General features: G+C 37.9%; 1 protein-coding gene across 1 annotated transcript in view; it reads left to right on the top strand.

Moving 5' to 3' along the window:
- Nucleotides 1–21,769, top strand: part of C7 (complement C7) — a 62,087-nt gene extending 40,318 nt beyond the window's left edge. The window contains exons 13-18 of the mRNA XM_047556595.1: nt 887–974; nt 3,800–3,932; nt 6,576–6,767; nt 16,927–17,017; nt 19,108–19,292; nt 20,684–21,769. Coding sequence (XP_047412551.1) covers nt 887–974; nt 3,800–3,932; nt 6,576–6,767; nt 16,927–17,017; nt 19,108–19,292; nt 20,684–20,865 — 871 coding nt within the window. The 3' untranslated portion in view covers nt 20,866–21,769. The remainder of the gene's footprint in view (nt 1–886; nt 975–3,799; nt 3,933–6,575; nt 6,768–16,926; nt 17,018–19,107; nt 19,293–20,683) is intronic.
- Nucleotides 21,770–23,745: the final 1,976 nt, after the last annotated feature.

The following is a 23,745-nucleotide window of genomic DNA, read 5'->3' on the forward strand; positions in this document are numbered from 1 at the left end:
TTCCCTTAGAGATGATCCTGGTGATGGTAAATTGTCAGGACGGGCCTTGGTGAGAACACAGTAGGACTTTTGTTCCTCCATCTTCCTTTTAGGCTTAGAATTCCTGCCTCAAATCTTAACAAAACTTACTTTTGCCAAAGAATGTCCTGAGTTACATATGGTTCATAAAAAAAATGTGAACACCGTGACTCCCCATTGTCCTTTATTCATGTTCTTTTATTAAGAGGAAGAGGGAGCATGATGGCAGTAGTCCCACTGACTGGACATGAAGGAACTGGACCCTGGCATTTATTAGTTCATAACCTTAGACGAGTTATTCAAATGTTCTGTGCCTTTGTTTTTTTCCACGTGTATGAGTCGAGCTAATACAGATGTTAAAGCAACTGCCATTGTGTCTGCCACATCATAAATGGTCAATAAGAGAAGCTATTATAGTTCTGTGTTACCTTTCCCTTGGGATCACTAACTCTAATTACCTTTTTCCAATACAGTATCAATTCTATGTTAAAGGAATCTCAGAACCCAAAACTAGGAGAAAAAATAGGTGATTTCACAGGTGACCTCTAGAAATCCTGTAAAGTAGGTGTATTGTCCAAGGACTTGTCTTCCTTACTGCTTTTTTTTTTTTTTTCATACTGCTCATCTTGTAGCTATTTAAATCACTGTCTTTTGTTAGACTGAGTTAATGTTTGAATTTTCCACCGTAGGTTGTGATCAGATGTTTGGTTCTGAGAATGATAAAAATATCACATGAATATACTTGTACTTTCTTCTTACAGACCTTCAGATATAAAGGACAAATTCAATGTAATTAAAAATATTCATTAATCTCTGGGAATCAATCACATAAATGACTTTTTGTTTCTTTTTTTTTTTTTTCTTTCAGATTGCTTGAACCACATTGCTTTCCTTTGTCTTTGGTTCCTAATGAATTCTGTCCATCACCTCCTGCCTTAAAAGATGGATTTGTTCAAGTTGGTTATGAAAGACACTTTTTTTCCTTTATAATATTCCAAGTTCTATCTTTCTTTGGGCCATAAATTTTTCTTTCTTCCACGGTAAAATAATGTATTGATTGCTCCCAAAGTACCAAGTGCTGTTCCAAGCATTTCACTGAAATCCCTTGAGAAGACACTGTTCAAGTAACTTCTTTCCCTTACATATTTAGGAAAAGATAGTTTGTTACTGAATTTTGCAAGTGTCTTTATATGTGTTTTAGTTTTAGTGGTGAAGGTTTTAGTTTATGACTTTTCTTCTCTGGACCAAGATGATTCAGACTGCATAAGGCAGTGCACTTGCTGTGGTGTGGGAAATCAACAGGGCCACCCACTGAATTTGAAACACAATCAGTCATGCCAGAGGGCTACTACATATTGCCACTCTGAACATTAAGAATCTACAAGACAGTTCTTCAACTTATAGAACTTTTAATATTCTTGCCACTGGGAAAATTTTTAAAAAATGTGGGACCTGGATGAAATACTAGTTTTTTTCTTTAAAAAAATTATATATTTTTTTGTGGTGCTGGGGATCAAACCCAGGACTTTGTGTATGCCAGGCATACATTCTGCCTCTGAGCTACCTTTTCAGTCCACAAAGTATTAGATTTATTCCAGGAGTCAGTAAGACATTTAGCTAGTGTCTGGTGAGATATTTATCATTTTACTTTGAGCAGTTTTCTTTTTCAGAAAGGAACACTAGTCATCTTGCATTTGTCTGCCTAGGGACTTTACTTGGATTTGGAACCACATTGACTGGTGCTGTTCTCAGTCTTTCTTTACTTTCTTTCTTTTTTTTTTTTCTTTTTGGGTACCGGGGATGGAACTCAGGGTCACTCAACCATTGAGCCACATCCCCAGCCCTATTTTGCATTTTATTTAGAGACAGGGTCTCACTGAGTTGCTTAGCACCTCACTTTTGCTGAGGCTGGCTTTGAACTTGTGATCCTCCTGTCTCAGCCTCCCAAGCTGCTGGGATTACAGGCATGCGCCACCACACCCAGCCCCAGTCTTTCTTATGGTGAGACCTTGGCCCGAATACCAGCAGTGTCTCTTCATGACTCTTCATGCAGGAGCTGAGTTCACTAGGATACTGTCAATGCCACATCAACTTTGCTTTCTTCATGAAGGATTCTGTTCCTCAAATTTGAAGCCCTTGAGTCGAGAGTTTACTGAAGTTTGCTCAAATTTAGGTACTGTTGAGAAGAGAGAGAGTGAGAGAGAATATTTATGTAGCATCTCTAATGCCCCTTTTGTCTCCCTATGGCCACCACATCCACGGAGTTCCTGAATGACGCCCTCTCAGAGGAGCAAAGTCATATGCTCTAGGACCATGAAGGCAGCATCCCACACGCCAGTGCGTGGAACACAGAAGAGCCATGGTGTCCAAACACTGATCTATAGTCTGGCCATGAAGAATCCTTCAGGGAACTTAAAGATGGGGTTTGCCGCTTGCCCCAGTCCCCTACCTTTTTTGATTTCATAGGGTAGAGCCTGAGAGTCTATTTTTTCTTTTTATTGTTGCAAGTGATTCTGATATAAAGCCAGGTTTTAACAGTGTTGACTTAGACTTTCTCATATATAAGTCCTGTTTATAAGGCAAAAGAAGGCCTGGGGGCTAGAATAAAACGTGAGCATGTGACCTTGCCTCTTTTCCTCAACCTCAGTATCATCCTAGGCCCTCTCTTTAGCTACCAACTTCCATGATGGAGCTGGCTTGGGCCAGGAAGAGAAAAGCTGACGATGAGGAGGAGGAGACCCAGGACATTTTGTTCTGATCCCTAGGGCAGAGCTGGTCTAGTACCAACTCCAAGCCGTCCCCTAGATCTCAGTTTCTCCATGGTTCTCCTGGGTAGCCGAACGTGAGAGGGTAAGGGAAGGAACAAAGAGGAACCCCGAATGAGAATAATTATTCCCTCAAGGTTCAGATTTTAAATGCTTCACTTCACCATGAAAAAAAAACTCACTTTCTGGCATTTAGGCTTGCAAAACATGCGTGAATCTGACCCAGCCATAGAGGCATTTCTGTACTTATGGGTGAAGTAATAGAATAGGTGGGCGGGGAGAAGAACACCATTATGCTTTGCTTAAAAGTCATCAGTGAGAAACATAAACCTTCGTGAAGATGCTGCTAGGATTTGAACATTTAAGAAACAGAATCCTTCGTGAAGAAAGGATTAAAGATGGGGTTTGCCGCTTGCCCCACTCCCCTACCTTTTTTGATTTCATAGGGTAGAGCCTGAGAGTCTAGCCCCCAGGCCTTCTTTTGCCTTATAATCAGGACTTACATATGAGAAAGTCTAAGTCAACATTGTTAAAACTTGGCTTTATATCAGAATCACTTGCAACAATAAAAAGAAAATAGACTTAGGCTGGCATTTATTAGGTAGGATGGTCAAGAAATAACCTGTAATATCTTAACAAGAAGAGCTGATGGACAAAGACACTTCCCAAATTCAGTGACAAACTATCTTTTCCTAAGCACGTAAGGGAAAGAAGTTACTGGAACAGTGTCCTCTCAAGTGATTTTAGTGAAATGCTTAGATCAGCACTTGGTATTTTGGGAGCAATCAATACATTATAGAACATTGACCTTTATGGTTTTATTTCAATTAATGGTGGTCCTATTTTAGTTGATTCTGGGGGAAATGCTTTATGGACAATTTTCTAAATCAATTATTTGAATGTAGGTTCTGATGATTAAAAGGGGCTGTTATTTATAGGACAAATAAACAACAGAAACATTTTGTTAATGCAAAATAGAAAAATTCTACCTCTCTCAATCTTTTATTTTTGTTTAGGGTGAAGGTACCGTGTTTCCTGTTGGGAAAAACATAGTCTACACTTGCAATGAAGGATATTCACTTATTGGAGACCCTGTTGCCAGATGTGGAGAAAATTTACAGTGGCTTGTTGGGGAAATGTATTGTCAGAGTGAGTGACCTGGATTGTAGTACATAACTCAAGATGAGAGAATAATGTGGGAGAAAATGAATCAAGATAAATAATTACTCAACATACGCCCCATGTCTTGACCTCTTTTTCCTGAAAGGCTGATATGATTCTGTTCAATTTTCGTAAGTAACTTGACTAAGCCCTCAGTCTTCTCCAGCTGGAAATGTTCCTGTTCAGTGAGGTCAATTTTATTACAATTTTGAAATTTCTGGTGTAAATTAGTATTTGGGAGCTTTCAGGCTAAGATCATCAGCACAAGCTTTAGCGTTCAATTGCTGTCAATCTATTTCTTTACACGCTTTGGATCCTATTTGGTTTAGATACAGGCATGTGAATAAGAGCATTTGCATATTGTATACCCACCCCCCCCCCAACGTCTGCCCCTGGGCTCCCATCTTGGTTGGAGCCAAAGGGGAGGTGTTTCTTCAGCAGATAGACAGACAGAGCTGTAGGGTCATATTTTCCTAAATGTTAGTGGTATTCTATATGAAGAAAACCCTAGTGCACACATGCACATTTTCTACTTAGAAGTGTACCTATTAGTGGCATTTCGGAGTCAATGGATAAGAATACACAGGGTAAAAGTGTACTGAGATTTAGTCGATGCTATCAGTCTTTCAAGCACTTATACCCGTGTACATTCCTACCAGAGTCTGAGGAATTGTATCTATTCTTTTTTTTGTTTTTCATCTTTTTCTCTGCTTTATTATAAATATTTTCTATTGACTTATTTTTCAACTTATGAATTCTCTGTATAATTGTGTATGATTCACTTTTAAATACTGTTGGATTATTTTCATTTTTCAATTCTGATTTAATATTTGTCTAGTTTTTAAACTTTTTAGTTCTTTGCTGAAGTTCTCTATTTTGCCATTTACTTTTTTCAACATATTAGTTTCACTTGCTTAAAGACTCCTATCTGCTAATTTTATTATCTAGACTTCCTGTGGGTTTGTTTCTATTGTCTTTTTGTTGTTATTGTTGTTGGAGTTTGGTCAAGTTTTGTTGTTTCAAATGTTATGTTAGCTTTGATTAAATATCAGACTTTACACACAAGAAATTAGAGAAATAATTTGAGGATCTGAAGGATGTTATCTTCCTTTAGAAAAGATTAATTTTGTTTCTGGCTGGTGAACCAGTGAGTCTAGTGTATGTCTGGCTTACCTTTATCCAAGGGTAGAGTCATTAAGAGATATCAATCTAAAGTATGAATTTTTTACCTGGACCTCTCCTTTTTTTGGGGGGAGGGATGTACTGCAGATTGAACTCAGGGGCACTCGACCACTGAGTCACATTCCCAGCCCTATTTTGTATTTTATTTAGAGACAGGGTCTCACTGAGTTGCTTAGTGCCTCACTTTTGCTGAGGCTGGCTTTGAACTCTTAATCCTCCTGTTTCAACTTCCTGAACTGCTGGGTATGTGACACTTTGCCTTGCTGGACCTCTCCTTTTTGATGGGAGAGTATACCAAATTTTGGTTCCCTAGCACAGTGACACTGCTTAAAACTCTACCAGCTTTTCATCCTCTGAGCTACAGCCTTCTCCTCAACTTAGCTGCCTCTTAGTGTGTGTGTGTGTGTGTGTACACCTCTCCCTCAAGTTACAAACTCCTCAAGGAGAAAACTATTACCAAATGCTGTAATCACCATCTTAGACTTCTCTTTTCTCTGGAATCTTAAACTTTCAAACTTGCATTGCTTTGATAGCTCTCTGATTCTCTCAGAAGTATTTATTCTTTTAATTTTATATAGCCTTCCTATTTGTCTTGATAGAAGAAGGATTGTGAAACCAGCAAATCTATCATGCCAGAGATAAATCTAATGTGAGATTATTAACTTCTTGAAAATCCAATATATGACTTACACCTTCCTGTCTTTCATAAATATTCAACATATTTGACAAAATTCAGGTACTCAGTAAATGCCAGTTTTGAATAAATGAATGGGTTTTCTGATGAAAACGGTGCAGAAGCAGAGCACTATTTTATAGAATATTGTCTAAAATCCCTTAGGGAGATTGCAAAATTTTTAAAAAATCATTATTTCTGATCTGCTTTCTGTAACTATGCATATTTCTCATTATTCTTTGCTCTTTTTAAAAGTAGAAGATTTGAGCCAGTGCATGTAATTGAGTAAGAGAAAACAGATGGGAAACCAAAGAGCACTGAATTCTTTTATGGTCATAGGGTTAAAGGTGGTGCTTTAAAAATTTCAGATAGTAGTATGTCTAATTGGAACTGATGATATTCAAAAGAATATGACTTTTGGGAAAGATTCTAGTGGAACATCACCACACAAGAGAGGTAGGTGCCAGCTATAAAAAGACTAGTTTTTGCAGCAGGCTGTGCTTGAAGACTGTATTTGTAGACTAATTCATTTCAAGTTATTACATTGCTTTGAGGGCAAGGTGGAGAGATGATAGATGTTTTGGTTTTCTGTCATTCACTGGTCAGTTACATGGCAGGCACCATGGGGCAAATCTTTCAGAGCACAGTAACAGCTCACTTCTTCCTCTTTGTCCTCTTATATGAAAAAGCAGAACAGTAGCACCATTTAAGATCATTTTTAAAATGGTAGCTTAGGAAAGCAATGACCCCTGTAAGCTGCTCTCTTTTATCTTTAGGGATTGCCTGTGTCCTACCGGAACTGGCGAATGGCATACAGAGTCAACCTCACAAACCGTTCTACTCAGTTGGTGAGAAGGTGACCCTCTCCTGTTCAGGTGGCATGTCCTTAGAAGGTCCTTCATCATTTCTCTGTGGTTCCAGCCTTAAGTGGAGTCCTGAGATGAAGAATGTCCAGTGTGTACAAAAAGGTATGTGGTTTCTGTGTCTACTCAAGGACTCCTGCTCTCAGGCGAGTGGGGGTCTTTGTGGTGACCTTCATGGCTCTGTACCTCCATCCCAGTGAATTGTTCCCTTTCTCCTGCCCACTAGGAGAAGGGGGTCAGTTTGCAGACTGTGTAGTGGTTATTCAGATGGTACACACAGACTTGGGAAATGCAGGGACAGGCAAGGATAGTCCAGGAGATCCTAAGCATTTAACTTAAATCCTCCATATGAAGGTTTAACTTTATATCTGTTAGGGTGTGAAGAAAATGAAATATTTTTAAAATGCTAATATTTGGTTTCCTTCTGATTTTTGTCCTGTACTTTTATTAAGTACAGATTTAAAATACTAACATAAAATTCTGTACATTTTATTTCTGGGCACTCAGAGAGCATCTTGATATTATCAAAATTGAAAATTTATTTATTTATTTTTAATTATTTTTTATTTGTTCTAATTGGTTATACATTTACGTTTAACTCTGTAAGGCAAACATTATTGAAGAAAAAATTTTGTGATTTGCAAAGTTGTTCTTACTAGTGGAAATTTAAAAAATCCAGTATTTTTGAACACTAGCCAAATTAAAATGTTCTTTTGAGAACCTAAGGTAGAAAAGGATTTAGAAGCAAACTATTTTTTCAGAGATATTTAAGATGAAATGGATTTATTTTAAAATAATTTCCTCTCCTTTGTTTACATTTTAATAAAAAGAAATATTTTTAACAGTTCAAAACAGGAAAGAGGGACAACTCATTTGCATGCTATTTTATGAGACATCATTTCTTGAGTGTATGATTTTTAATTCAATGCTGAAATTTGTCTTTTTTGGAGGGGTCCATTTTTTTGGTTTTTATTTTCTAATAGTTCACTTTCATTCTACAAAATATTGGGGTTCATTTTGACATAATTCTACAAGCATGGAATATCTCTCCTATTCAGTTCTTAGTACTTCCCTGTCCTTTCCCTCCTCCCTTCCCTGTTTCCTTTTCCCTTCTAGTCTTTTTTCTATTTATTTATAGCATTTTAAAATTAGTGCTTTGTGGGTATAGGGAACAGTGAGATTCACTGTGGCATATTCGTATGTGTACGTAGGCAAGTTTGGTCACATTCATTCCTGTCCCTTTTCCTCCCTTTTCCTGTCCCTCCTCCCTCTCCCTTAGTTCTCTTTCTACTCCACTGATCTCTTCTATTTGCAAGGATTTCCACCCTCTCTTTTTTTCCCCTTATTTTTTGCAATTTGTGTTTTTTAGTGAGGAAGAGTATTAGATGCCATAGTGATACTGTAGGATGAATTGGATGTTTGCAACTAAAAAGAGCACAGGCTGCAGGGAGCACTTTGCTCCACGAGGAGGTGGGCGGTAGAAATGGGCTGTGGTGACAGACAGACGGCAGACAGGAGGATGGGAGCAGAGCAGGTCCAATGCAGTGCCCTCCAAGCCAGTCTGACATGCTCATTAGCTGTCAGAGTCTCACATCAGAGGACAGTTGCTTTGTTTTCTACATATGCTGAAGCATAAATATGAGTTCATTTGGGATATGTAAAGCAATGCACCTGTAACCATGATTCTAAAATGAAAGAGAACAATATACAGTTGATGAGGTTGCACTTTTGTTTCAAAGGAGATTATATAGTTGCCTTTCTGAAGTGTATGCTTCAGACATTTCATAGCACCATTTAGTATGAATTTTTTCCCATCAGGAGAAAGTTCTATTAAAGTTGGTTTTAATTAAGGATGTTTTTCAGGCCTGTGTGTTTTTCTGAAAATGTGGATAGCAATAATAACTACCCTTAAAATAAGCCTATAACAAACAAACAAAAAAATCCCATGTTTGTCATCCTCCAAAGTTGGTATTTTAAAATATCAACTAAAAATAAATAAACAAAATATCAGCTGTTTTAATAGTCTTTTTATTGTGGTAAAACATGCGTAAGTCTTAACTATTTAAAGCATTTTTTAAAGGTGTAGACCAGAGGCATTAAATACACTTCTTCTGTTCAGTAATCATCACCACTGTCCACCTCCAGTATCTTTACATCTTCCTCAGCTGAAACTCTGTGAGCATGAAATAATAACTCCCCATTTCCCCATCCCTCACTGAGGGCAACTCGATGTGAGCAAAGGCACATGTTCCAGGTAGGCTTTAAGAGTATTTATTTCGTTAGCCAAGCTATGAAGAAAAAGTTAGGTTCTTCTTAAATGCAAAAAACCTTTGGTCTAGGTGATTCTATCAGTGATATTTTTTTCACAAAGAAATCATAAAATCTTTTAGCAAACATGTGATACTTAAATTTCAAAATTTATTATAAAATAAATTTCTGGTCAAAATGCAGAGTTAATTCCTATGGCTTTATCATGAACTTTAGTTCTGGTACATGTCTGGTGAGATTTTTCAGCCTCAGTCCTATTGTGCTTTGGGGTCTGGTGATTCTCTGTTTTGGGAGCCTATCCTGTGTCCTGCATCCCTGTCTCTATCCCCCAGATGCAAGTAGCGTCTCCTCCTCAGTGTGACAATGGGAAGTGTCTCTAGACATTGTCAATGTGCCTTTGGGCCAGAAACTTCCCTGCTTGAGAGACATAGATCTAGAAAATATCATTTTTAAAAACATTTTTTGGGGGGTATAATTTCAGATTTCAAAAAAAGTTGCAAGGGCAATTTCTACATACCCTTTGCTTATCTTCCCTTCTTTATAACTTGACATAACAGCTGACTAAAAGTTAATATTTGTACAGTACCATTTGATAAACTACACACATTACTTAGAAATAACCAATTTTCCCCTAATGTCCTTTTTATGTTCTAGGATCCAATGCAGGATACTATATTGTATTTAGGATAATACCATTTAGAATTGATGTGTTTAAAGAATGAGTACTTATAATTGAGATTTCTGGCCATGGGGGGTTGCTTCCTATTACTGCAATTTTTCCAAATTTATGAATTATTCACACAAGATTGTATTGTCATGTCTAAATCTCTTAAATTTTCAAAAGGAAATATTCCATAGTTTTTGTATTCATAAAGGCATGATTTTTCTGATAAACTTCCTTTAAGATATATAAAATGAGTATCTAGTTTTATGATCAAAAGTACATACTAGTGACTTCCATTGCAATGAAACTGGTAGTAAGTGGGAAAATCAGGTTGTTTTGGATTATTCACATTGCCATTGGCTATAGCCAAGGTGATGGCAGTCAACTTAGGCTCTTGTAAACCGGACCAAGGTATTTTTCTGTCAAAATCAGAATGATAGTTGACTATCAGTTTCTAGAAGATACAAAATTATGGAGAGAATCTTATTAATGTAAGCACCTCCAAACATTTACTCACTGTTGAGCAGATACTCCCTGGATGTTTATATGTGAGAGGTTATTGTGGGTCTCTTTTGGATACCAGGGAATTTGCCATGGATACATCATGATGCAGCTTTCTGCCTCTTTATAGGCTCACTGGGGAAAATACAATCCAACTAACTGTAAACACCAACTACTTCAAAGGCAGCCGCTTTATTAGTCTTGGATCAAGACAAATGTATACTTAACCCCTGAATTGGTTGATTTGGTAACTGTGTAAAATAACACTAATTTCTTAACTTTTCTGATCCTTAGTCTTCTATCAGCTAAAAGGGTTTTTGTTAGGTAGGACTAAATATCACAATATATAAAAAGTGCATGAAAAAGTATAAATGCTCAAGAAATGGTAGTGGGGGGTGATCCAAGATGGCAGACTAGAGGTTGACTGCATCTCCTGTTGCTCCAGAACCCAGAATTCAAGAAGGGGAGGCACTGAGAGACTGGACTAAAATAGAGTCACGGGGTGAGTCTCCCCCACCGGGTGAAGCTCGGCACGGGCGGCAGGCCCGGTTAGGGGAAGCTTCTCAGAGCAGGGCAGGGCAGCTAGAGTCTTCCCCAGGGAGCCCTACTCACTCCGGCGGCAGGCTCCTTTCATGGCCAGCTTCTCGGAGCAGGCCGCCCAGTGAGAGCCTTTCTGCACAGAGTCAGCTCCAAGTCCTGGAGCCAGCGGTGAGTTCCAGCCCACACGCAGCCTCTGGGACCAGGGCAGGGCAGCCAGAGACTTCTCCAAACAGCCCTGCTCCCTTCAGCGGCAGGCTCCTTTCACGGCCAGCTTCTCGGAGCAAACAGCCCAGTGAGAGCCTTTCTGCACAGAGCCAGCTCCAAGCCCTGGAACCAGTAGTGGGCTAGGGGCAGCTTTCTTCGGAAGCACTGCATTATCAAGTTCCTCCAAGACTTCAGGCTACTGAAGGCTGGGAGGTGATATACTGGAAATCTACAGGGACACTATAAGCCAATAGAGGAAATATGTAATATTTCAGAGTCCCACTGATATCTGACCAATATGAGAAAACAAGGGAAAAAAATGTCCCAAACAAACCTAGATACTATATCAATAAAACCCAATAACAGCACAGCAGAAGAAATGTAGAAAAGGGAGTTCAAAATGTACATAATTAAAGCAATCAGGGAAGCAAACGAGGAGATGAAAGAGCAAATGCAGGCCTTGAAGGAGGAGATGAAAGAGCAAATGCAGGCATTAAATGATCCCACCAATCAACAGTTATAAGAGCAAATACAGGAAGCAAGAGAACATTTCAATAAAGAGAGATACTGAAAAAAAAAAAAAAAACAAACAGAAATCCTTGAAATGAAGGAAACAATAAACCAAGTTAAAAACTCCATAGAAAGCATAACAAATAGGATAGAACACCTGGAAGACAGAACCTCAGACATTAAAGACAAAATATTTAATCTTGAAAACAAAGTTGACCAAACAGAGAAGATGGTAAGAAATCATGAACAGAATCTACAAGAATTATGGGATATCCTGAAAAGGCCAAATTTAAGAATTATTGGGATTGAGGAAGGCTTAGAGAAACAAACCAAAGGAATGAACGATTATTTCAATGAAATAATATCAGAAAATTTCCCAAATCTGAAGAATGATATGGAAAACCAGGTACAAGAGGCTTATAGGACTCCAAATATACAAAATTACAATAGACCCACACCAAGGCACATTATTATGAAAATACCTAACATACAAAATAGAGACAGAATTTTAAAGGCCGCGAGAGAAAAGAATCAAATTACATTCAGGGGGAAACCAATAAGAATATCAGCAGATTTTCAACCGAGACCCTAAAAGCTAGAAGGTCTTGGAACAACATTTACCAAGCCCTGAAAGAAAACGGATGCCAACCAAGAATCTTATACCCAGCAAAACTTACTTTCAGATTTGACGACGAAATAAGATCCTTCCATGATAAACAAAAGTTAAAAGAATTTACAAAAAGAAAGCTGACATTACAGAACATTCTCAGCAAAATATTCCATGAGGAAGAGATGAAAAACAATGATGCAAATCAGTAATGGGAGGAACTAGTCTAAAGGAATAGCCAAATAAAGGAGAAACCAAATCATGTCAAAAAACAAATATGAGTCAAATGACTGGGAATACAAATCATATCACAATAATAACCCTGAATGTTAATGGCCTGAACTCATCAATCAAAAGACACAGACTGGCAGATTGGATTAAAAAGAAAAATCCAAAATATGCTGCCTGCAAGAGACTCATCTCATAGAAAGAGAAATCCATAGACTAAAGGTGAAAGGATGGGAAAAAACATACCATGCACATGGACACAGCAAAAAAGCTGGAGTATCCATCCTCATTTCAGGTAATGTGGACTTCAAGCCAAAACTAGTCAGAAGGGATAAAGAAGGACATTACATACTGCTTAAGGGAAGCATAAATCAGCAAGACATAACAATCATAAATATCTATGCCCCAAACAGTGGCTCATCCATGTACGTCAAACAAATCCTTCTCAATTCCAGAAATCAAATAGACCACAACACAAAACACTAGGCAATTTTAACACACCTCTATCACCAGTGGATAGATCTTCCAAACAAAAACTGAATAAAGAAACCATGGATCTCAACAACACAATCAACAATTTAGACTTAACCGACATATATAGAATATACCATCCAACAAAGAACGAAAACACTTTCTTCTCAGCAGCACATGGATCCTTCTCTTAAATAGACCATATTTTATGCCACAAAGCTACTGTTAGCAAATACAAGAAGATAGAGATACTACCTTGTATTCTATCAGATCATAATGGATTGAAATTAGAAATAATGACAGAATAAAAAACAGAAATTTCTCCAATACCTGGAGATTAAATAATACACTATTATATGATGAATGGATAACAGAAGACATCAGGACGGAAATAAAAAAATTCTTAGAAGTAAACGAGAACAAAGACACATCATATCAAAATCTCTGAGACACTATGAAAGCAGTACTTAGAGAAAGATTTATTTCATGGGGCGCATTCAACAAAAGAAGTAAAAATCAACAAATAAACGACTTAACACTACAGCTTAAAGCCCTAGAAAAAGAAGAGCAGACCAACACCAAAAGTAGCAGAAGACAGGAAATAGTTAAAATCAGAGCCGAAATAAACAAAATTGAAACAAAAGAAACAATCAGAAAAATTAACAAAGTAAATTGTTGGTTCTTTGAAAAAATAAACAAACTTGATAAACCCTTAGCCACACTAACAAAGAGAAAGAGGGAGAAAACTCAAATTACTAAAATTCGGAATGAACAAGGAAATATCACAACAGACACGAGTAAATACAAAACATAATTAGAAGCTATTTTGAAAATCTATACTCCAAGAAAACAGAAAACCTCAAAGAAATCAACAAGTTTCTAGAGTCATATGAATTACCTAAACTGAACGATGAGGATATACACAACTTAAATGAATCAATTTCAAGCAATGAAATAGAAGAGGTCATCAAAAACCTACCAACAAAAAAAGTCCGGGACCAGATGGGTTCTCAGCCCAGTTCTACAGAACCTTTAAAGAAGAGCTCATTCCAATACTCCTCAAAGTATTCCATGAAATAGAAGAGGAGGGAACCCTCCCAAACTCGTTCTATAAAGCCAATATCACCCTGATACCTAAACCAGACAGAGACACATCGAGGAAAGAAAATTTCAGACCAATATCCTTAATGAACACAGGCGCAAAAATTCTCAACAAAATCTTAGCTAATTGCATACAAAAATATATTAAAAAGATAGTGCACCATGATCAAGTGGGTTTTATCCCAGGGATGCAAGGTTGGTTCAACATCCAGAAATCAATAAATGTCATTCACCATATCAACAGACTTAAAGTTAAGAATCACATGATTATTTTGATAGATGCAGAAAAAGCATTCGATAAAATACAGCATCCCTTCATGCTCAAAACACTAGAAAAAATTGGGGTAGTGGGTACATTCTTTAACATTGTAAAGGCCATCTACACTAAGCCCATGGCCAATATCTTTCTAAATGGTGAAAAACTGAAAGCTTTCCCCCTAAAAACTAGAACAAGGCAGGGATGCCCTCTTTCACCACTTCTATTCAACATCGTCCTTGAGACTCTAGCTAGAGCAATTAGACAACCAAAGATATTAAAGGGATACGAATAGGAAAAGAAGAACTCAAACTATCCCTGTTTGCTGATGACATGATTATATATTTAGAGGAACGTGGAAATTCCACCAGAAAACTTTTAGAACTCATAAGTGAATTCAATAAAGTAGCAGGTTACAAGATCAATGCTTATAATTCCAGTGCATTTTTATACATAAGTGATGAATCTTCAGAAAGAGAAATTAGGAAAACTACCCCATTCACAATAGCATCAAAAAAAATAAATACTTGGGAATCAATCTCACAAACGAGGTGAAAGACCTCTACAATGAGAACTACAGAACACTAATAAAAGTAATTAAAGAAAACCTTAGAAGATGGAAAGATCTCCCATGTTCTTGGATAGGCAGAATTAATATTGTCAAAATGGCCATACTACCTAAAGTGCTATACAGATTCAATGCAATTCCAATTAGAATCCCAATGATGTACTTTACATAAATAGAGCAAGCAATTATGAAATTCATCTGGAAGAATAAAAAAACCAGAATAGCTAAAGCAATCCTCAGTAGAAAGAGCGAAGCAGGGGGTATCGCAATACCAGATCTTCAACTCTATTACAAAGCAGCAGTAAGAAAAATGGCATGGTATTGGTTCCAAAATAGAAAGGTAGATCAACGGTACAGAATAGAAGACATGGACACAAACCCAAATAAAAACAATTTTCTCATACTAGACAAAGGGGCCAAAAATATGCAATGGAGAAAAGATAGCCTCTTCAACAAATGGTGCTGGGAAAACTGGAAAACCATATGCAACAGAATGAAATTAAACCCCTATCTCTCACCCTGCACAAACTCAACTCAAAATGGATCAAGGACCTCAGAATCAGACCAGAGACCCTTCATCTTATAGAAGAAAAAGTAGGTCCAAACCTTCAACTTGTTGGCTTAGGATCAGACTTCGTCAACAGGACTCCCATAGCACAAGAAATAAAAGCAAGAATCAACAACTGGGATAGATTCAAACTAAAACGCTTTCTCTCAGCAAAGGAAACTATCAGTAATGTGAAGAGAGAGCCTACAGAGTGGGAGAAAATCTTGCCACTCATACTTGAGATAGAGCGCTAATTTCCAGAATATATAAAGAACTCAAAAAACTCTACACCAAGAATACAAATAACCCGTTCAACAAATGGTCTAAGGAAATGAACAGACACTTCACAGAAGATGATGTACAAGCAATCAACAGATATATGAAAAAATGTTCAACATCTCTAGTAATAAGAGAAATGCAAATCAAAACTACCCGAAGATTTCATCTCCCCCCAATTAGAATGGCGATTATCAAGAACACAAGCAACGATAGGTGTTGGCGAGGATGTGGGGAAAAAGGTACACCCATACATTTCTGGTGGGGTTGCAAATTAGTGCACTCTGGAAAGCGTATGGAGATTCCTCAGAAAGCTTGGAATGGAACCACCATTTGACCCAGCTATCCCACTCCTTGGTCTATACCCAAAGGACTTAAAATCAGCATACTACAGAGATACAGCCACATCAATGTTCATAGCTGCTCAAATCACCTTAGCCAGATTGTGGAACCAACCTAGATGTCCTTCAATTGATGAATGGATAAAAAAACTGTGGCATATATATACAATGGAATATTACTCCACCATAAAGAATGATAAAATTATGGCATTTGCAGGCAAATGGATGAAATTGGAGAATACCATGCTGAGTGAGATAAACCAATCTCAAAAAACTAAAGGACGAATGATCTCGCTGATAAGCGGATGATGACACATAATGGGGGGTGGGAGGGGTTAGCATTAGGGTTAGGGTTAGGTTTAGGGTTAGGGTTAAGAGGGAGGCAAGAATGGAGGAAGGAAGGACTGTATAGAGGGAAGAGAGTGGTGGGAGGGGTGGTGGGAAAGAAAAAAAATAACAGAATGAATCAAACAACATTACTATATGTAAATTTATGATTACACAAATGGTATGCCTTGAGTCTATGTACAAACAGAGAAACAATATTTATCCCATTTGTGTACAATAAAAAAAATAAAAAATAAAGTAAAAAAAATTAGGAATGAAAAAAAAAAAAAAACTAGCATGTGAGGTGCTTTGCAACCTGTATTTATCATCCTCTCCACTGCTACCCACTGTGCTCCAGTGTTGTGCTCCAGTCACCCAGACTCCTCACTGTTACCCAGTACATGTCTGGCTGTCTTGTCTCCTGTCTTCCTTCCACCTGGAAAACTTTCCGTGAAACAAATGCATGCAGAATAAATGAATAAGTGAATGAGTGAATGAGAGAATGAATGAATGAATACTGGAAACAGAAGCAAAACATTAGTCCATCAATTTTGCATACATATATAACAGATGGTTGATTTAATATATATCTATATGGTGTATACAGACAGAACTAAGGGATAAAATACCAAAAAAAAAAAAAAAATGGTAGTGATTATCACCAATGCAATTATTTGTAAAGCATTCTCCTTATAAAAGGCTCTACAGTTTTATTATTAATGTATACTGTAGAACCCCTTTGCAGTTGAGAATAGTACAGACTCTTGTTCAACGACAACAATTAAAATAACCTTGCTTACTGTCAAGAAGTTTTTCTCCCTTGATAATTGCATCTCCCTTATGTTTTTCTTTCAGACACCCCTTTAACACAGGTGATGCCTAAATGTCAGCGCTGGGAGAAACTGCAGAATTCAAGATGTGTTTGTAAAATGCCCTATGAATGTGGGTAAGCTCTGTCCCTGCTCACATTTCTGTTTTATTTCATCCAAGATAAATAGGGTGATTTCTTAGATGCTAGTGTCTGTTGGATTGAAGGTGCAGCTTACCAAGGGTTAAGGGTCTTTGTTTGCATTTTAATCTGGTTGTCTGCTGCCTGGTCCTCACCAGGGTCACCCGACTGACAGCTGTGGTGTTAAGCAGTGTTCTAATCTGTCTAGTTGAGAAAGGCTGCAGGACTTCTTGAGCACGGCTTGCTTTATACATAGAATGGAGCAAAAGATGAAACGGTCACCTGAGGATTTAGAGCTTTAGAGGATTAGGCTAAAATTCCCTAGGGATATGAACTCTTAAAGGAGTACTGGTGGAGAAAGAGCAGCTACTTTTCTGATTCTTGAAGCTTCGTCTCTAGATTTGCATTATAAGAATGCTGCCAGCTTGAAATCTTGCCATTGTAGGAAGGCGTCTGCTAGTGGATGCCTGTGTCATGGTCCCAGTAGGATACGGAAGCACAATTAGATTAGGACAAGAAGAGGTTTATTAGCAGGTTGATTTACAAAGTTGTGGGCAGAGTAAAGGAAACTACAAGCCACAGGGCAGTGCTCCTGGATTGGTAAAAGCTGACTCTCTTTTTAGGGATCTCAGAGATCTTACAGGAGTGAGCCAGAGGAATAAATACCCCAACTGCACTTTCTTCCCTGCCTCTACCAGGACTGTCCATTGATTAAACCCACTTGAAGCTACAGGACAAACAAGTCCCTGATGTAACCATTACATGCCAGCCTCTTAGCAGATGGGGAGGAGTGGAGGGTCTAGGAGGAAACGAGATATCTAGCCCCTGAGCTCATGGGCCATCTTTAAGGTTGACAATTGAAACACTAATTTACCAACTAATTACTTGGCTTTCAATTACTATGATCATCAGCAACCATATAGAACTTCCTGAACCTACAGTGGGTGATTCATATAGTGCTTGTATGTAGTAACCTCTGGTGTGCAGAAGAATATAAACAAATGTAAAAATGGAAATGGTGGTCAGCCCGGATACATTCTGACTCTTGCTGTTGCTGTTAGTCACTGTTTACAATGAGTCACTTTCCTTCTCTTTCCAACTTTACCAATTCCTTTAGTTAATCAGCACCCAGCCATTTATAGACTCGATATGAGTTTTTGTATCATTTCACAGTATCAGATACTGATAACAAGGTCTTTGCCCTTTTAGATGTTCTGAGTAGTTCTATTTAAAGTTTAAATAAACAGAGAAAAAGATATATACAAAACAGAAAAATGTCTTGTTATATAAGCAACTCCAAATAAATTGAACTTTGGATCAAAAAATGAAAATATCAGAACTAAATAAAATATGTGAATGTAGAGTATTTCTAACCCCATATGATATATGAAAAATGCTTTGTTATCTAAGTTTTCACAAAATAATGTTTTTCTTAACTGCCGGCACTTAGAATGTAGTTGTTTTCATTGGTGACTTTTCTAAATAGCTGTATCTTACCATTTTAGCACCAATGCTTAAGAAAAAAGGTAGCACACTTTATGAAATATTTCTAAAGCACTTCGTAAACATGAACACTTTAGAAAATAGCAAAAAATACAGTTTTACCTTTCCTTGATGATTCAGGGTTGTTAGTTATTGGATCATGCTGTATTATGAACATGAACTCTCAAGGGTTCCTGGGCTGGGAGGAGCTAATGTCTCTTGCAGTCAATGGTTTCATTTGGCTATGATCTCTCTGAGTGATCTTTGCTGATTTTCTGTCTCCTTGGTTATCAATTCATTGTAAGTTGCTGGTATAGCTCACCTTCTCATCTAATTTGCTGTATCTGATCTGTCCTAGATGAAAACAAATCAACCCATGGTATCTACGCTTGGAAAAACTGAACACGTAGAGAAAACACACATTCATTTTGAAGCTCTGAGGGGGTTGGGCCCTAGGAATGAAAAGGATTTGAGTTGATGTTCCATCTTTCGCTGTACATGATCATCTGTGGGGCAATGAGCTCAAAGTTTTACTTTTTACTTCTTTTCCTCAGTTTTTAAGAAAAAAATCTTGTAAATAATGTAATCAAAAAAATTCTTTTCAGATCTTCCTTGGACGTATGTGCTCGAGATGAGAGAAGCCAAAGGGTACTGCCTCTGACAGTTTGCAAGCTGCATGTTCTTCACTGTCAGGGTAGAAATTACACTCTTACTGGTAGGGACAGTTGTACGCTGCCCGCCTCAGCTGAGAAAGCTTGTGGTGCGTGTCCATTGTGGGGAAAATGTGATGGTAAGGAGCATTTTGTATTTGTAACATAAGAAGGCTAAAGTAATAGTACCATGCTTTTAAACAACGTGGTTTCTAGTTTAGCAGTTGATCAAAGTAGATACCAGAGGATGTCAAGGATTCAGACTGGTTTGACCTTGAACTTCCACCTGACTTCTCTCTCTGGAGAGGGGTGTGGATCAGCTACTTAGGAGGACAAGAATCCATTCCAGTTCTTTCTCCCAACTTTGGTGATTCCCATTCCACTTTTTGACTTTTTCTCTGTCCTTGTATTATTCATATCATGTCTTTATTTTTAAAAGGGCTCACATTAAAATTGCTTTTTAAAATTGGATATTTTATCAATTACATCTTTAAGAGGAAGTATCACTTACCTTAAGTATTTGGTAACTATAAAAATACAAATAGTTGACCAAAATGAAGTTGTAGATTCTGGCTACATTCTGCTCTGATATTGACAATGTTCTCTCTTTTGTGATAAGGGAGTCTAGCTAAAGTGTTAGAGGGGTGTTAGAAACATACTGGCACCAAGTTGGTACTTTCTTCTAGAAGTAATCAGAAGGATTTGAAGAGAATAGAAAAAGAAATTACTTTCTTGCATTATGATGCAATATTTGCTGAGGTTATGTCCATGTAGCACTTCCAATGGATCCTGAACCACTAAGAGCTGTAAATTTGACAGCTGAACTGTATGCTGCATAAAGTCTCTGCCGGCTTTTTGCTCCCTCCTAGTCCTGGACTGCACCCACTGGACACCTCTCCCCTCACTCCCTTACAGTTTGCATCACAAACGATGACTTACGTAACTGTAGCCATGACGAGGTCACTTTGGGTTTGACTCTCACCACCATCCCCTGGCTGACCTTGCTACTCTCCTTCTGGAGACACGTGACTAGGGTATTCCATCATACCCCTTTGCCACATCAACTCCTTTCCTCCTAACTCAACTCTCTCTCTCTCTTTCTGTATTTTATAGGATATATAGCCTTTTGTGTGCCAGGTCATTTAATTCTTTTCTCTTGTCTCTGAGCCTCTACTCTCTGCTCTTTGCTGAGGTCTTTCCATTTGGTCTTGGGGGATGAAGGATTGCACTTGTCCACTGGGTCACATGGATGGCGACATGTGTGAGGAGAGAGCTAGAGAGCTCTCGACTTGGATAGAGCTGCCTCATGTGGGTCCAACCAATAAAAAGTCTGGCATCATCTTCAAAACCCATTTATTCGGAGTGGAGCAAAATGCCTCAATTTCCTGATCCTGCTGCTCTTCCAGGGGATAATTTATTGTACTCCTCAAGGCAGGAGCTCTCTAATCACCTCTGCTTTGGAGGAATGTGCTTTGACTCTCCCACCTCCACAGTGTGCCTGCCATTAAGCTTCTCTCTTTTATCTTTCCAGCCAGCAGCAGCAAATGTGTCTGCCGAGAAGCATCGGAATGCCAGGAGGAAGGGTTTAGTGTTTGTGTGGAAGTGAGCAGCAAGAAGCAGACGATGTCTGAGTGTGAGGCAGGCATCCTGAGATGCACAGGGCAGAGTATCTCTGTCACCAGCATGAAGCCCTGTGCTGCAGAAACCCAGTAGTCTCCTGGAGACATCGTCGGCTTGCGTGGAATCCAGCTTGCTCAGTGCCGAGTGAAAACATCTGCACACCTGGGCACTTAGACAACTTTTCCAGCATGGGGACATATTCTTTCTTTCTCCTTTCTTTCCAGTGTACATTTTTCACTACAACTCTCAGCCACCTGTGTAAACAAACGCTTTGTGTCCCAGACCTGAGTCCAGATACTGACCCCTATCCCTATTTCTTTTTAAAATGACAGAATGAAGAATATTCATGAGTCAGTGTAGGAGCTAGCTGTAGGTTCTTGGAAAAATTCTCTGTACTTTTTTTGTCTGTAAAATTAGAGGGTTAGACGAGAGACACTTGCATGTTCCATCCATCCCTATGATTCTATTAAGTATGACTGACCCAGTCAGTGGGTCAGAACACATTCTATGAATTGATTAGGAAAACAGAACACAATTTCCTGATTAGAGAGGTTGGCTTTCCTCAATGAAATCAAATACATAAAGGACCTTGAATGAAAAAAGACAGATACAATTATTTCCATCCTGAGTTGTAATGTCACGCTTCACCCTGTTGAGTCAACCACCACATGTGGGGATCCTTATTCTTGTCAGGAGATTGAACCATTTAAATGTCAGAGCAGAATTCATCATGCTGTGGTCACAGGGCGCCTTCTGCCTTATTGTCTGAGAACAAATATGATTCAGTCTTTTCCTGGGGACTTTTCTTTAGTATGTGTGAAAACCAAGACCTGCAATCCATTCCCACCCTGTTTTTGAAGGAAGTATCAGTTCATGTCTGAGCTATTGAGTGATGCGTAAATGAGAATAGTCTTTGCTAATGTAGATACACTCCTAGATTTTACCAAAGGTCTACAATTTGAAGCATTGACCTTCTATTTATTACTTATTCATTTTTTAAAATCAAAACAAAAAAGAAGCTGTGGGAGTTGAAATGAGTGGGAAGAAGTAGAATTTAAAATATGCTTTTATATACAAATACTATCTCCATGTTTTTCTAATGCCAATAAATACATTTCAAAAAACTTTAGTGAAGATTATAATGAATAAGAAACTCATTAAAGAAGAATTTTTTGATGTGTCTATTGTTTGATTTTAGAGACTATTTCCATGAGGAATGGCAATATTTTTTTTGTTCTCGGTTGAAGTTTTATGTCTGATCCAGACGTAACTTTTTAGATCAACGCATCTCTTGAGGGAAGATGCAGATGTAATAGGTGGTCATTATAAGGAGATAAGTTTCAATTGATTGAAATCAATAATATTTAGACAGGTGTACTGCATTTGTTATAGATTACTATGGAGGTAAATTTCTATCCTGAGTAGGGGATAGATTTGAAAGTGTCAGGTCTGGATGTAAACTCCACCATCAAGGACTGCACAAGGAATTCATTTGGGAGGTGCTATTGCAGTATCCTTCCAATAATTTCTCCTCTCAACTTAGGCCAGGATAGAGTTAGATTTCTACTGATTATGTGTCACCACCTCCAATTCCTAATTAATATGGAAGATATGGTCCGCATTGATCAAATACTATCAGAGATTGGGGTAGAAATAAAGTAATTCCCAATTGAGCATCCCTAATCTGAAAATCCAAAATCTGAAATGCTCCCAAATCTGAAATTTTCTGAAATGATGCTACAAGTGGAAAATTTCACATCTGATCTCAAGTGCTAGGTCATAGTCACAATGCGGGTACACAAAAATTTCAGGTTATGTGCATAAGTTGTATGTGAATCATAAATAAATTTTGTATTTAGAACCGAACCTTATCCCCAAAATATCTCACTATAATATGCAAATATTCTAAAATCCCCAAAGACAAAAAATTGAAATTGGAAATTATTCTGGGCCCTAGCAGTTTGAATAAAGGATACTCAACTGGTAGCAGATTTAACAATTGTAAGATTTGAGATTTGAGATTTGAGAAAGAAGCTTCAGCAGAATTTCTGAAGGAGAACTAAAGTATTGAAAAAACACCAGAGAAGGAGGAAATCAGTAAATGTAGTTGTAAAGAGATATTATTTTGAAATAGTAAATCTTGTGCCTCTTTCTCTTCTGAACATTCTTGTATTACACCTGCTGACCTTTCCTCAAATCGAGCAGGTTCAGTCATGATTTCCTAAAGAGAATTAGGATTTTTTAATTTTTTAAATTTTTTTCATTTTTTTTTTATTTTCTTTTATTGTAAACAAATGGGATACATGCTATTTCTCTGTTTGTACATGGAGTAAAGGCATACCATTTGTGTAATCATAAATTTACATAGGATAATGTTGTTTGATTCATTCTGTTATTTTTTCCTTCACCCTCAACAACTCCCAAACCTCTTATCCCTCTACACAGTCCTTCCTTCCTCCATTCTTGCCCCCCTCTTAACCCTAACCCTAAACCTAACCCTAACCCTAATGCTAACCCCTCCACCCCCCATTATATGTCATCATCCGCTTATCAGAGAGATCATTTGTCCTTTGGTTTTTTGAGATTGGCTTATCTCACTCAGCATGATATTCTCCAATTTCATCCATTTGCCTGCAAATGTCATAATTTTATCATTCTTTATGGTGGAGTAATATTCCATTGTATATATATGCCACAGTTTCTTTATCCATTCATCAATTGAAGGACATCTAGGTTGGTTCCACAATCTGGCTATGGTGAATTGAGCAGCTGTGAACATTGATGTGGCTGTATCTCTGTAGTATGCTGATTTTAAGTCCTTTGGGTATAGACCAAGGAGTGGGATAGCTGGGTCAAATGGTGGTTCCATTCCAAGCTTTCTGAGGAATCTCCATAATGCTTTCCAGAGTGGTTGCACTAATTTGCAACCCCACTAGCAATGTATGAGTGTACCTTTTTCCCCACATTCTTGCC

The sequence above is a fragment of the Sciurus carolinensis genome, chromosome 6 (genome assembly GCF_902686445.1).
Source record: "Sciurus carolinensis chromosome 6, mSciCar1.2, whole genome shotgun sequence".
Taxonomy (NCBI): Eukaryota; Metazoa; Chordata; class Mammalia; order Rodentia; family Sciuridae; genus Sciurus; species Sciurus carolinensis.